Source organism: Argiope bruennichi, chromosome X2 (assembly GCF_947563725.1).
Source record: "Argiope bruennichi chromosome X2, qqArgBrue1.1, whole genome shotgun sequence".
Taxonomy (NCBI): Eukaryota; Metazoa; Arthropoda; class Arachnida; order Araneae; family Araneidae; genus Argiope; species Argiope bruennichi.
Window position 1 is genome coordinate 80,306,014 of NC_079163.1, and position 16,705 is coordinate 80,322,718.

Genomic DNA, 16,705 nt, shown 5'->3' on the forward strand with positions numbered 1-16,705 from the left:
TCAATCGTACTAAATATTTATTCATACAAAATACACAATCCGTGCACTGTTGTAAGAATGAAAACTTCTTGAAAATTTCCAGTCTTAAGCGCTTATACATTTAATGTAAAGCAAATAATATTCTGTTTTAAACGCTTTATTCAGAAGCTCTTGTGACAATTAGCAAATTTTTAAAAAAATTGTGGATCCATTGTGTAATACCATACAGCATTTCATTCTGCCACATGTATGGATTCTTTGCATTCTAGACTAAATTAATATCTGCGAAAATCACTATTTCCATATGTAAAATAAGAATCCCTTTTCGGATATCTTCGCCCGTTTGAAGTTGGGCTATAATCACCAACGGAATCCATTGAATGGTGATCAGATTCCTCGGCTCCAGAGGTGATATCACTGATTACGTCCGTCTTTTCTCTGAGCTGCTTACCATGCTGAGGGTTGTCGTAGCTTCTCTTAATTGCAAAACGCTTAGGTGAGGAAAAGGTAGACTCAAACTTAGTTTTCGATTGTTTATTTTTGTCAAAATTAGAATATATGTCTCTTCGACCGTATTCATCGAATCCGATATAAGCATCAGTAAGACCTAAATTTCGATTATTTTCCCATTCTTCGTGTAAGAAACCTGAAAGAGAAATCAAAGGTGACCTTGTAAATTTAATTAATTTGAAATAAGCACTTTTTCCAGGTATGAAGTACAGGATTACTTCATCGGAATTCAAGATGTGCCACTTATTTAATAAAAATAATCTATTAACGGCACAGACGTAACTACTATTACATATAATACTGGCATAGTATTATTTTTATCTTTCTCCCCGTCAAAATTATTTTTAAAAAGTGAAATAAACAAATTAGTAGGGTACCTCCACTGCAGCCCCTTGCAAACGATTGATACCCAGGATTGATCTATAATCCCTGAGTTTTCACCTAAATCATGTTTCAAAGTATATTTGATGAGAAGGAACACTAAATGCTAAGCAAAATCAAAAACGCATAATTTTTTAACAGCTGAAGTGTTCTGTTAAGGATTCTTTCATTTTTGTTACCTTTTGTATTTTTACCATACGTTCGTTGTTAATAAATAATATTCTGGTTTTTGGAGCTTAATTTTGCAATGTGTCCCCCAAACAAAGAAAGCAAATTTAGTTTGTATTTTATAGAACTAAATAACATTTTTCTGTGCTTATGAATCTAAATATTGCAATTCATGTTCAAAATGATGTGTGAGGATTAGAGCTATGATTAAAGCAGAAAAGTTCAGAATTTGTTTTTGCATCATGAAAATCCAATCGATCCGACACTAAATAATGAACATATATATGCATTTTTGGGGATTCTCTAGTTTTGAAAGCGATTCTATAACGATTTAGAATATTTTCTCGCGATTTGAAATTTAGTTTTCATTGTCTTAAAATTTCAATAATATTTTTAATTTTTTTAATTTCTTTTTCCCTAATTCAATTGAAAATATATCTTGTTTTCAACTGAAAAAAACTATGCAATGATATTTTGACACAATGATTTGTTTTTCGAATTCGTTTAAATTGATTTAAATATTCCTTTGTGTTTAAAGTAACCAACCAGCTAAATTACATTAATTATGGCTAAGTCGCGATATACGCTCAGTTTTCTAAAGTTAATCTTTATATTACTAGAACGTTCATTGCCAGAACATTCAGAACGCGCCTAGCGATTGCGAGATACTTCATAAATCTTTGTAACATAATTCTCAACAAACGTAAGGAAGTTTGCTTTTACGTATTTTGATCTTCGTTTCAAAAGCAACCAGCGAAAATCATGACAACCGTACAATGTAATTTTATGAAAATTTCACCAAAACATGTCCAAAACAATACATTAATAACTCGAATATAAGTAGAATATTCTAAAACTTTGTCTCTACCTTTATTAATCTTTCCATTTATCGTTTTGGAATGTCCGTTCTTTTTAGATCGATGTCCCTTTTTTATCTTGTTGCCATCATGAAGACCTGGGTACATTTTAGTCTGCATAAACTGCTTTTGGTTTTTAAATTTCTGAGAATTTCTATTAAGAGAACAGAATCTGGAGCATGGCAGAGTGGGTGGTATTCCTTTATTTTTGGTAATCAGGTAACCATATTCTGAGCAGAGGGCCAAAAGGGCTCCACAAATGCCAAATAGCAAAATATAGAATGACCCAACCATTTGGGAAAGGTTTATCTTCCTGGTATCTCCAGCCTGAGGTTTGGAGGATGTAGTGCACTCGTTGTCCGGCGGTAAAGCATCTCTTTTCCACTTCAAGAACAATCCGCTTTCAAACAGACGTGCGATCCTAGAAATAAAGGAAGAAATGCATATCTGGAGCAATACAGAAAAAATTGTAAATATTAATAAAAAGATAGGATTTAGTCTAATCTCTGATGATTTGATATTTAGCTGTATTCGTTACTCAGCTTAGTATTCTATATGAAAAACAGAATATTTGCATCGCTTAGAAATTACTGTAAAGAAATAAGAATAAATATGACGATCATTATGATCTCGAGTTATATATATATATATATATATATATATAAATTTCATAACTCTAAGTTATTGCAAATCTAATATATTGTATGTATATATAATATATATTACAAAATACCCAATAGAGCCACCCTTCCTTCCCTTTAAATTATAATTTATGTGCATATTTCTTAACCTTTGATTTTAATGACAAAAAACTAAAGCCAAAAATTTTAGTGATATGCCAGAAATAATTTTTAGCTATATTTAATAAGACATATTTAGTTTTGATTACTATATAGTTTACTAAATTTTATATCAACTTATTTTCAGAGTAAGTCTCACAATATTAACCATTGCACGCATAATGTAAATAACCATACTATATAATTTATATATTTCCAAAATATTTTTTTATAATTTTTTGAGAAACAGTCTTTAATTTACATATCGGATAAATTGCCTTGATTAACGATTTACTGAACACTACTCAAATTGAAAAAAGGGGTTCTCACTTACTACAAAAACTGATCGTTTGATAATCAATTAATTTTGAAAGTAAAAAGTGGTATTTTACATACATTATTTCTTTGAGGAAAAAGAAGAAAATTTCTACATTTGCAATTTAAAATCTTAAATCCACGTACATTAATAATAAAATTATAAATTCGAAAGAAATGTTTGATCTATCCATTAGATTTGAGTAAAAAGAACTTTTTCATTCTTTATTGCAGCTTTCAGAATTATTTTTATCTGTTATCTTGTAGAGACTAAGAAAAGAAGGAATCGCCAGTACTTTTTTAAAAATTCTTTTTCCAAATGTTAAAATATTTTGTGGTCGTTGAAAATCTGAAGGAACTTATATTTTCCGGTCGTTGAACAAAGACTATACGTTTCGAAATGACCTCAATCGTGTCATTCTTATCAATCTACCTCCATTCGTCAAAGAGATAAGAAGAGTCATGAGATTTTCAATCACGTTCAGGATGTGAAAAAGCAACTCGGCTTTGCATTCCTGAAAAATTCTGTCTTTGAGAGTTTTGAAAAGTCTTATCTATAAGGACCCATTCGTTTTATTGCTTAAGAAAATCTTTTTGTTCGACATAAAAAGTTTCATCAGGAAGCAATTTTCAAAAATGAGAGAGAGAGAAAAAAAGAAAGAAAAAATGGAAGGGAGGATTGATTGAAAATAGAACATTCTGCAAATGGAACCGGATATATAAATTTAGCAACCTTGCAAAGATAACCGAATGCTTTTAAAATGTAAGAATTTTTATCTTTCAAAAATTATTGACATTAAGAGTTACAAAAATTAATAAAGTATCATCAAAAATTAATGAAGAATCAAGGCTTTTTAACAAAAGATATATATTCAACAATATTGTCTTAATTCTAATAATCCCATAGTTTTTTTTAGCGCCAAAGGAATAATTCGCACCAATTATAATAACATAATTGGTGAGATAAATAAATAAACTTTTTCCTCAGAAAAATAATAATAAATAAATTAAAAATGTACATTGCTTCATGCAACTTCCTTATATTATAAGCAAATTAATAAAATGACAAGAATCAAGTTATCTTAGCAGTCTCGTTAAAAAATTAAATAATATTCAATTCTACGAAAAAGGAACCAAAATCTATTGAAACTATCAATGAACTATACAGAAAATAAATTATTTTAACACCTTGTCGGTTGTTTATGGGTGTCATGATGTTTATTTTGATCAAAAGAAAATTTCCGAATAATCATTTCTTATTGGAAGATAAGAGCATCTATTCATGTGATGTCAATCATATGAAAAATATAATTGTAAATGCCTTTTAGCATCTAATTGATTGTTGTCTTATGCTGTATTATGATATCATAGCCTTTCTAATCCATATATTCAAAATTATATCGACGACCTATTTAAAGAGAAGAGAAATCGACATCGCTTAGTATCTGGCCATTTCTTGATTTTAAAACAAGCATGCAAATTTCGAGGGTTAAATCAGACTATCTACACTTTATTTTTTTTAATGTTTGGTAAATAAAACTAACAATTGAATAAGGTCGTCATTTCGAACGTATTCCCTTGCCTTTGCGGTACATTTGGTCCAGCGATTCGCAAGCCTGCGTGATCTTTGAGAGAATTTTTTTTTGGAAGGACAATCACTGATACACTTCCTCTTGCACGTTCTGTTACATTGAAAAGCGACCTCCAAATGCATTTTTGAGGAGTTTCTCATCAACAAGTTTTGATGCCTGATGTGGACTGCTGATTTCACGTTCCTGCATTGTGTGGAGAACCTCCGTTTAATTTCAGTTCTAGTATCATCTACCTACTAGAGTTCACGGACGAAAACTCATTATTCCTTCTTGGTGTTTGCCATAGCGGTGCGTCCATGTTTATCCTTCATTGAAACGGAGATAAATGAGCCTACCATCATTAAACTTCGCTAATGTGAACACGATACAAGCTTAATAGCCAGTCTTTCCATTTGAACTATTTTTTAGCTAAAGCGCGGTATAATTTCTGACTTATTCAAATGGATTTTTGTGAACAAAATCTATAACCATGCAAAACATTCCTTTGAAAATATAACAAAATAAAAAGGATTGTTTTATTTTAAACCATACACTTATGTAAAGAAAGGTCTTTACTTACATCACAAAAAAAAATTATGTCTCTTCTAAAATATCCTCCATAATTGGAATGTGATTTCAAAAATTTAAAAAAAAATCAAATATAACATATTCCACAAATGCAGCAAGATTTATTCAAAAATATTTTAATTCACAATTAAGTATCTGTCAGTTACTTCTTTTCGAGTGCTATTGGATTAAAAGCTAATTTGTCGAAAGTTGAAGATTGCTTTAATGATTTAACTATTTAAAAACACACTTACTCTTTATTCACATATGGTAGATACGGCCAATTTTGACGAACAGCTATCGAAACACTTTCTGAATACACGTCCGCTGTACCAACTGAATAGGCGCAAGAACTTGTAGCATTGTACGCTTTTCCCATAATTTCGAATATTTCAAACTTGGGTGCAATGAATACCAGTTTACCTTCCTCGACTTCCCTCAGCATTCTTGCTTCATCATTTCGGTCATAAAATGTCAAACCTCGACTGATTCCATCGAAAGTTTCCGACGTGGAACCCTTAGGAAGAAAATTATTGCAGTTACTTAAGAGGGAAGCAAGCAAAAGGGATTAAAAGAAAATAAAAGTTATTTGTTCAATTATTGAAGATTTTATGTTCTCGTTTTAAAATCTCAAGATGAAGCTTTTGACCTTATTCAACTAACTGAAATTTAAAATTGAGAATAAGAGACACAAGGTGAAGAAGACGACAAGCAAGTCAAGAAAATTATATGGACGGGAGCAGATAATTAGATTTCAATAATGTAGATAATGTAGATTTCATGAAATTTCCGTTGCGATCAATGTTTATCTACGCTTGAACAATTTTGAAAATTCAAATACATAATTTTGAAATACAATGAATCAAATACAGCAAGCTTGAAAGCAGGAAAAATGTATTCAATCCCATTAAGAAATGCACAACTTTCACTTGATAATATTCATGATTGCTTAAACATGTTGTTTACTCTTATATTTCTATGATAAGGAATTACATGCAAGTATTTTCATTTCAACTAATCTGGGCGATTTTCGATATCATTTAATTGTCAAACCAAAAAGTATGAGCAGGTAAGTTCTGGAAATATATTTTCAATTATCTTGAAAAATGTCCTTCCGGTATTAGCGAAGCTCCGTTGCTATAGATTAAAAAATATTTCACTGCAAAAACTTATTACAGTATTGTTATATTTTATTAATTTCCCATCCGGAATGTACACAAGAGCCATTTTAATGCTAATCTCGTAATTTCGAGCCGTGGTCAGATGAAGATGACAAACTTTTGAGCGTGCATTCATTTTTCAAACTTATACGCCACATATAATCGTATTATAACATATAACATGTTTTTTAAAAGCGTGAAAACTACAACTACATCTTATTTACGAAGAAATAATGTAGCAATGAATTTGAATAAAGTTCAATGAATTAACTGTAGCCACATATTTATCTCAGAAATATGAGAATCGAAATAAATAACTTGGATTTTTTATCGTTTCTTACATTATGAAGACCAGAAGTTGTATAATTAAAGTTGTGCAAACTGCGTAAAATGACAGTTACATCGTAAGGGAATTGATGTGTTAAATTCATTTGATTTAACACTCGAGGATAAGGTAAAAAATTTTGATTTGTTAAATCTACAAACAATTTTGATGAAATGGAGAACGTACCTCGAAATTTTGAGCTGTTACCTAAACTGTATGCGCGAGTAACGGTTAATTGTAAGTTCATCGAACAAAAATTCTAAATCTTTATTCTGAAAATCAATATAAAGTTCGTAAATTAAATAAAATTGTTTGTATTCTTAACATTGAAAAATCAAATTTTTAAAATTTTATTATCTAAAAGATAATTTCTCAGAATTTTCGTAATGATCCACCAAAATATTAAATACACCGCATAATTTTTGTCACCTTGCAACATAAATTAAATAATAGGACTATATTCTTCATATATATCATTCATTTTTCAGATTTTATATAATATATAAGGAAATTTTATTCCTCACATGCATAATTATTCATTTTCTTTGCTATTTATAGAAAAGGCCCGTTTTCATGATATTTTTTCATGATTGTTATTTTCTTTCCTTCATGTATTGTTATTTTCTTTCCTACATGTATTGTTATTTACTTTCCTACATGTATTGTTATTTACTTTCCTACATTCCTTATGTAATACATGTTCAAAATTTTATTCATCATATCAAGAAATGATTATCGCCATTTCTTGTTTCTTTTGCTAGATATATTCGAAATAAAACTGACTGTTTCGTAGATACAATCTATAACATCTTTAGCTACAGCTTTTAGAGCTGTTGTAATTCATTGATAAATGTTTCATAACGTATCACTAACACTGAATTTTGAATTTAAAATCAACATAGGTGGACAGATTTGCTTTTGTTTTTCCTTATTTTAATTTTTAAAATGAAAATGAATTACTTGCTTAAAGAAAACGTAATTGTTGCATATTTACAACAGTTTAGATTTGTTAAATATTAAGTAACAACATTTATCTTTTAACAATTTTGAAAAAAAAAAAACTAATTTTCCAGGTTATCTAAAATTATTCAGCATTAATACATTTTAGATTTATTTTATAAAATGTAATAACATTTATCTCCTAACCACTTTTAAAAACTAAGTAATTTTTGATTGATTATATCATTTTTCTATTTACAGAACTAGTACTTTGTATTTAAATACAATGTATCAACATTTATTTGCAAACTACTTTGAAATTAATCAATCCCCGAGGTCTTTGGAAGAATAAAAAGAATTTAATGCGCACTCTTTCGCTTTTTCGCCGAAAATGCGTGTTTAAGTATACGTGACCAATTTTTGCCTCTCATGTCTTACAATACACATTTTCAAAAGCTTTATTATAGAATTTCTTTTTAATGTGAAAACGCAAGAGTAATACATTTCCTCTGCCAGTAAATGCATTCACACCCAGTGTATTGTTGTATAAATAGCAAAAAAGAAAAGATTCGTTTACGTTTCTAAGGAAAGGTGTTTAACAAACAGCTTATTCGATTTGACTTCCGAGCAGACGCTTGCAATAACAAAACTTATAGACAGTAACATGCGTCACGCTATATGCTCGAAAGAATTCTCCACCTTTATCTGGGCAATAATAGCCAAAATCCCGCCCAAAGTGTTTGCTTTTTCCTTTTCATTTGCTTACATCAGAAAAAAAGCATAATAATAAACATCAGAAATAAAGCTTTTAAGTTTTGTCCATCTTGAGTAAATCCTGGAGATGCATTTTCTGCGGAGTACTTCTGCGTAATTCATATATTCCCTTTTATTCATTGCAGAGTACAAAAATAAATATTATTAATGTTATTGTTTCAAAACCGATGAATTGTAGGCTTCAGTATTTAGATACAAAGAAAGTAAAGTATCATTAATATCGCATTAGTGGCCATTCATTCACATCAATAATGATTGATCTAGAAGGAATCAGAGGCGAATAAAAACAAATCGAAGAATTTTTTTAAAGGGATATTTGCTTACGTTTATTTCTTTTCACATGTTATTGACTACCATTATATATCATCTCTCATAATTTTCACATTTAATTATTGTTAATGATATGCTAATTTTTGTTTATTGGTAAACTAATAATTAACTAAATCAGCCGCAAGCAGAGGCGTACCTATATAAAATGGCGCCCAGGATAAATACCAAAACAGCGCTCCATTCCAGTTTTTAACTATAATTCTCTTAATATCCCCCCCCCAAATGCTATGTAGGGGTGGGAGTTGAAGTTAAATCTAAACAACTATATATAAAATATTTTTGAACTAATATGACTTAGTAGCTAGTCAATACATACTAATTTTTCAAACAGATTAATTAAACCATTTATTAAAACTGAGTCATATAGCAATTATAAAGGAAAAAATACATTTAAATCATGTTAAAACATATGAAATTATACTTTAAAATGTAATGACTGACAATCAAAACATATGTTACATGCGATTATTGCAAAAAGGAGAGGGTTTCAAAAACTCAGCACCGCTAGGGATCCTCAGCAAACTTATTCCGGTTCCCAGATGAGCATTGGAATGCATATTAATTAAATATTTTTCTAATATATCAAATTTTTATAAACTCAGGTTTTTTTATTTACATCTTTTGTAATGGTTTAAACTATTAATGTATCAGATATTAACTGAATAAAAATAACAAAATTCCATTAAAAGCTTTCGAAATTATTTTTAAAATTTTAATAATCTATGATATATTATTATGATACCATTTAAATGGAAGAGTCGCCGCTTGTATTTGATGTTATGTTCTTTCTACATGCATTTCTATATATTAACATTAAAAGTAAATGTGAATCTTTTGCCTGTCTGTCCACTGCCGCCAAAATGTTAGAATTAAAGTTCCCAAATTTCACACAAATATATTTTGAAGGATTGAAACTTGCGCCTAAAACAATTTTTCGAATCTTGAATTAGTTTTAATAAATCAAAAAAGAAGTTTTTTGATAAAACTAATTTTGATAGTATTAATGATTTTACACAAAGTTAAAATTTAAACACTCATTTTTTGAAAAAAAATTTGTTTCAGATTTCCCCAAATTTTAACAACTTTTATTAGAAACAATATCTACGTATGATTTGAAACAATAGTTTCATACTTCGAAATTTAAATCAAACCTATTTCCTCGCTTCATCATATCATTAAAGCGTTTATTTTTCTTCGGTTGAAAGTGGTTAGTACATTTCAACTAACATTTTAAATCAAGCATTATTCTTTACATTTAAGCAATGAAAGTGTGGTAAGATCTAGACTTCAGAATTCATATTTTCTATTCGCTAAGTGTTTCTCAATGTAAATAAATAATTCATATTTAAATAATTTAAATAATTTTTTATCAAAAATTAGTATTAAAAATTCTAAGAGAAGTGGGCATGGTCCTGATATGGACCATGCCAGAAGTGGCCAGATTTCATTTTTGCCTGTTGAATGCCTTGGCGCTAAAATTTTTGGAGAAGGGTTTGTACACTAAAAGCATCTTACATATGTACATACAAGTGTATTTTGCTTTGTCAGTCAATAGGTTTTAAATAATTTCATTTCGCAAATTTTCAATCTTTGAAACTATATTTTATTAATATTTTCTTCATATAATCGTAATTATTATTAAATACGTAATTTTCAAAATGTACTGTGTGTTTTGTTTCCTGAAATAACGTGCGCATGGGGTTCAGTCACCAAATTTGACTCGATTTTATTTTTAATTATTTAATTTAAATCGTGCAAAACACGTTTCCAGATAAACCATATATGATTTAATAATGCACTTAAAATTAGCATTTATAAATTATTTTTATATCAAAGCATTTTTTAATAGATTTCAGAAATAGTAATGTGATAATTTAATTTCAGACATTGCATTTAACTGAAAGGATTTTGGATTTTTATTTTTAAATGAAAAAAATCTTTAAAGCAATATTTTGAAAAAGATCTTCTTTCGGAGAACTCTTTTTAATTTGGAGTCTTTAACGCACTTTGACTTTCATTCGCCTCTGAGCATCGCTTGAATTGTTTTTAACCTGAAAATGCAGTCCCATTAACTAGAAATGCCTATTTTTTCTTTTCACAGTGTTCTCTTAGTAAACGGTAAAAAAAAAAAAAAAAAAAAAAAAAAATGCGAGTAAGAAACGAATCGAACTATGAAAACAACTTTAATCTTCAATTTAGGTTCGAAAATTTTCAGAAAATATAGGATTTTTAGATATTTGCATAAATTTTATTTAAATATAGAATAAATACTCGAAATTTTAGTCTGGAGCACTTCTCTGAATACAAATCATCAGAATAGTCTAGGGAATATTCTGACGTAGCAACTTTACTTCGAATTCGCGGTCAGAAATTCGGACAAGTGAAATGAGGTTCTACTGAGTATCCATCATACCATGTATATAGGTCTAATGTTAAATGAAATGGACCTAGTGTAAAACCAAAACTGAAGCTGCTTCACTTAGCAAAATTTCTCGAATACAATATCGATTGAGGTGTCAACTTATCACTTGACCACAGTTCAGACTGTCAGATAATTTTGTGGGTGAAATATCGATTGAGGTGTCAACCCCATCAACTGACCACAATTCTAATTGTTCGGAATTTTTTCAGGTACAATATTGATTGAAGTAACAGGCTCAATATTTGACTGCAGTTCAAAATTATAATGCCAGCCTCTAACATCCATACTACAACGTGAAAGTGGTATATAATTTCATAAATCAGAGCAGGATTATTTAATCTGCGTAAGTCTCAATTGGCAAGTTATGCATATAATTTTTCGATACTAAAATAATGCTATATTTTAACTACACTCTTATGGCTTAAACTTTGATCAAATGAAATATTCTAAATCTAAGGATCAATAAAAGATATACAGCAAAATTAAAATTTGGTACTTACTTTTATTTGCTCAGTGAGGCCTTCACCTTCATAAACACCCCATTTTATTTTATCTTTATTCTTAAGAATATCTTCAAAACTATTTATTGGATTTCTTATCTTTGGGAAAGTCAGTACAGCAACAAGATTACCACTGTATGTGGCTACCGTGACAATCACAAAAAGCCACCAGAAAGCGACTAGGATTCTACCTGAAATCGCTTGAGGTAAGTGAACACCACCTGAAAATCAATATGAAACATTTGAAATGAAAAAAAAAAATCTAGCACTGAATCAATTGCTATCAATGGAAAACTTCTACTTAGATTGATGAAAACTTTCTTGTGTTAAACTAGCATAAATATTGAATTTAACGATCGTCACCTAATTTGAAATATTAATCACTAAATCGAGGATATCATGAATGTTCCGAAATAACTTCAGTTATGTCATTAAAGTGAAGATAAAGTTTTTATTTAAATGGTAACATTATTTTATCAAAAGATATTTAAAGCAAAAGTTCTTTTGAAGTAGTGTTTAAAAGAATTGGTTTGCATCGAAATCAGTTCTGCGAACTTTTTTTATTATCGATAATAGATTGATGTATGAGTCGAACTATATGCATTTACTTCTTCGACTACAAAAACTATAGAAAAACCTCTTTGATATGTAGTTTGTCGGTTTGTGTATTCATTTCAATGTTTTTCTTTATAGAGTCAAAGACACTCGATCGGGAGTCGCTTATTTTGGACATCAATACATCCTTTTTTACCTTTGTTATTTCTCAAAAACTATCAAATTTATATATTCTACTTAATAGAATTAGAAAAAAAGGCAGTTCTTGTATCAAGTTAATTGACATTTTCTTTATCTAATATGGGATCGTTAACAGCCAATTCAATGAGGGGAAGGGATGTCGTACCATGGGGAAAATAAATATCGAAGGTCTTTTTTTTTTAATAGATAATGGAAATAATGAAGAAAGTAGACAAAGTGCCTTTAAAAAAACATTTCAATATTTAGAATTTTTTATATGCTATCATAACACCGAAAAAGTGGTAAAGATGGAATGGACTTACAAGCTGTTGATTTCAACGTTTAGGAAGACCAAGACCTGTAATATATTAGATTAAATCTTATCAACATTTGATAGGTTCAGACCCAAAATGACCGAACATCCTGGATCAGACGAGACTGTCCAAAATTTTGATTGTTTATTCTTGTTTGCTGTAAATACTCATTTCCCAACCTTTACAATATATATAAAATAATCAGATGTTCCAAATTACTCGATGCCTTCACGAATTTCGACTCTGTAAAGGAAAGAAAAAGTGTCCTGTATTGGAATTAAATTACCAGATGTTCTGTTTTTAATTTAACTACAAATACTTTAAATTTTTTACAGATTAACTACTTTTTATCTTTTATAAAGATAGTTTCTGTAAATTTCTCATTCATATCTTTTATTATACTGCATAGGAATCAATACCTTTCATATGTTCAATCGAATGAAAAAATTCGGAAGAAAAAAATAAAAAGTATAACTGCAAAATGAAATAAATACTTTTAAATTAATGTGATGACTTGGCCTGGATTAACCAGAACGATCCAGAATTTTCAGTATTTATCCTGAATCGTCCCCAGTAAGTAAATAGATCGTATTATAAATTATAAGCTTGATTTAAATTTTAAAACGTTAGGCAAAGAAAAAATGAACTTTTATTCACTTGTTTTGCTATATATACAAATTAACTAAACCGCCTGTATTAGCCGGAATAATCCTACTTTTCGACTCATTTTATTTGAAAAGTGTCCTAGATGTGAATTAAATGAACAGGATTGTCATTTCTTTAATTATCAATAAATATTCTTTATTAAAAAATTAGATTAATTTTTTCTAAAAGTTAGCTTTTGAAGAGTTATTCTGCCTCTACTTCGCCATAATTAGAATGCGGTCACCCTACCATAGCGAATGTACATGAATCAGTCTGAAGTAAAAAGCAATTAATGGATTGCAAAATATGCTATTTATACTTTTTCCTTTATTTACTTGAATTTAAAAGAAGCACTGAAAAATATTTCATCGTTTCTGAATTTTTATCTTATTTTATCTATTCATTTACATATTTTGAATTTCACCAGTGTCTTTTACTTTAACCAATATTCAGATTACTGCGATTCCCTCACCGAAAGGTCTCGGATTGAGGTTCAGAAAAGTTGGTTTCTTTGATTAAGCCAAAGGTATCTCATGATCTGACAATTTTAATTGAGTGATACTGTTAGCCACAAGATTCTGTGGTTAGTCAAATATGCAGTTTTGATGATGAAATTATATTAGCTTGGAATATACTCAATTTTGGATTATTTTCTTTACCTTGTTGAACAAATGCACCGAAAGTATTTCAGATACTACTGCTGAGCCTGAATAAACTTATGTTATTTACTAAATTGTAGCACTCATTGTAATAGCTTCCTCTGCGAACAAAATATTAAATTTGTCCATTGAGTGTCACTACATTCTTTGCGTCTGAATTTTCATTTTTTTTTTTTTGTTATTTCTTTATATATTTTTATAACTTTGACAGTATCTTCCTACTATAATCTTTTGCCCACATCTTGGATTGCACTCCCTGGTTCCGAAATGTCTCCCATTGATGCTCACAAAAGCTGATTTCTTTGATTATGCCAAAAGGCATAACCATGGTTTGACAATTGTACCTGAGTGATATTGTTAGCCGTAAGAATTTGTGGATAAAAAATTAACGGTTTTGATGTAGGAGTAGTATTAGGTATGGAAAATTAGAATGCCTACAAATTTAAAATATTTTCTTCTTTACCTTGTTGAACAATTGCTCCAAAAGTGTACCAAGCACAATTGGAGAGCCTGAATAAGCCTTTATTATTTACTAAATCGTAGTATTGATAGTAATAGCTTCCTCTGTGAACTAAATATAAAATGGGTCCAATGAGTGCCACTGTGACGAATACGCAGATCCATGTCTGAAACAAAAACAAATAAGATAACTGATTAAAATTATTATATTATTTGTGAATTTAAAAATGTTCTACTTTAAACAAATTGAAATTAAATATATCACGCATTAAATACTAATCCTTGTGCAGATCATATTTTACTAAATATCTTTTTGTAATTTCAGTGGAATGGTACTCTTTCGTTTTAATTTGATTTCCGATTTGAAATCTTTTTTAATTCGGTTTTTAACTTCAATTTAAAAGACTAAAATTATTCTATTTGTGAATATTTTACAGTATAAATGTGTCATTAAATATATTTTCAAAAATCAATTTAAAGCATTTATCGCTTATTCAATAAAATTTAATTTAAATCTGTTCGAATTTTGCTTTGCAATCGGTCCGCTATTGCCAACTGGATGTCTCCTTTTTTTATTATATTTTTCCGATAATCTGTTTACTTTTCTTAATGTATGAGATATGGATTCGAATAACTGTTCTTTAATACAGTATCATTAAAGATTTATTCAGGAGTATTCTCTAGCTCTTTCTGGAGTATGTTCCTGCAATTTGGATGATCACCAATTTTTTTAATGTAGTTTTGCTACAAAAATTCATTTTTATTTTAAACGAATAGCCAAGTAATTTGAATTGAGACAAAAGGTGTTCCAAGTTTCTCAGAGGGAAAAATTCCAGTTTTGAATTTAGATGCATTTTAAATAATAAATCTGAATTATTGCCATGCATTAGAGATAATTGAATGGAGATTTTTCTCTCATGTAACACAAATTTGAGATAATTTTCCTGAAAAGCCTTTCATAATTATTATATTAGGCATAATTATATCCTTTCCAAGGCTGTTCAGTTTCATTAATGTGTTATGGATTCAACCACATACAGCCATTTCCAGCAGGAAGCGCACCAAGCTAAATTTGTTCATATTTTATATACAATTCACCAAATAGTAAAAAAAGACTATACAACCATTCATATTCATAGTAACATTCATTTTAATCAAATGTTGAATTTTTAACAAAAAAAAATATCCATTAAGTTTGATCAATAAACATGTACAACCTATCCGAGAATCTTGGAATATTGTAAAATTATGTGAAATATAAACCAAAAGGTATAAAAACAAAATATCTTTTATTAATTAATCTGTATTTGCTTACGTTCATAAATCTCAATGTGAGGTCCTTTGAAAGCACATAGTATGCCCAAGCGATATTCATTTCCAAGCCACGCATTTGCAAGTACTTGAGAAGGTTTAGACTGAATAACAGCTGTGACATAATATGAGGCTTTAAATTCTGCAAATTACTATTTAATATCTGAACAGCTGTGACATAACATGATGCTTTAAATTCTGCAAATTACTATTTAATATCTGATACACAAATCTATCCATAAATCCAATGAAAAAACTAAGGTATATAATTTTGAAATTCGCATGATATGATTGTTAAATGAAAATTCCTTATTAAATTATCATCAGTCCACACATAGCGCTTTTTATCTGATACTGAGAAATAAAAATGTTATGAAATAAAACTTTATGAGTCATGTTAATAATATGTAGCATCAGAGAAATCTCATTATCCTAACTATTCTTTGGCAAAAAGTTTGAATGTGTCCAATAATTCTCGGACACCCTATTCTTTGAGGCTATTCCATTCTTAGTTGCATACAGAAAAATGGCAGGTTTTCACATTTTTAATGAAAATTTATCTGACTTTGACCGAAAAAATGTACAACAATTTAGTAATAATAAAAAGAAAAATTAGAAATATAATCACCTCTGATGTGAAAGGTGCCAGAAATAAATACTTATGCTCCTGTTGAGGTCTTTTCGTCATCAGCGCATAAGATAACTCATCTAAAGACGTTGTGAAGTTGACTACTTCTATTCGATCGGGAGTTAAATAGAAACACTGCGCCGCAAATTCAACTTCCTGCGTGTATATGAGAGATTTAAGATATTTGGAAAGATAAACAGAATGATAAAAATAGATCTAGGCTAGATAGAAATGAAATGCTTAAAGTTTAAAGGTGCTGAATAGTAAGAACTAAAGCATCTCTGTAGAAAAACATAGTAAAAATAAAACCAGCTGTCGCAGTGACGTAGTAAGGGTAAGTGACGCCCAGGCCATAATGATTTTTTCATTTATTCGTT

General features: G+C 29.3%; 1 protein-coding gene across 1 annotated transcript in view; it reads right to left on the reverse strand.

Annotated features, from left to right (window-relative positions):
- LOC129959854 (ionotropic receptor 93a-like) overlaps positions 1-16,705 on the reverse strand; it is a 49,008-nt gene continuing 32,303 nt past the window's right edge. The window contains exons 10-15 of the mRNA XM_056072748.1: positions 16,329-16,484; positions 14,394-14,556; positions 11,578-11,798; positions 5,382-5,644; positions 1,907-2,316; positions 1-625 (exon numbers count right to left, since the gene is read on the reverse strand). Of these exons, the coding sequence (XP_055928723.1) occupies positions 255-625; positions 1,907-2,316; positions 5,382-5,644; positions 11,578-11,798; positions 14,394-14,556; positions 16,329-16,484 (1,584 nt within the window). The 3' untranslated portion in view covers positions 1-254. The remainder of the gene's footprint in view (positions 626-1,906; positions 2,317-5,381; positions 5,645-11,577; positions 11,799-14,393; positions 14,557-16,328; positions 16,485-16,705) is intronic.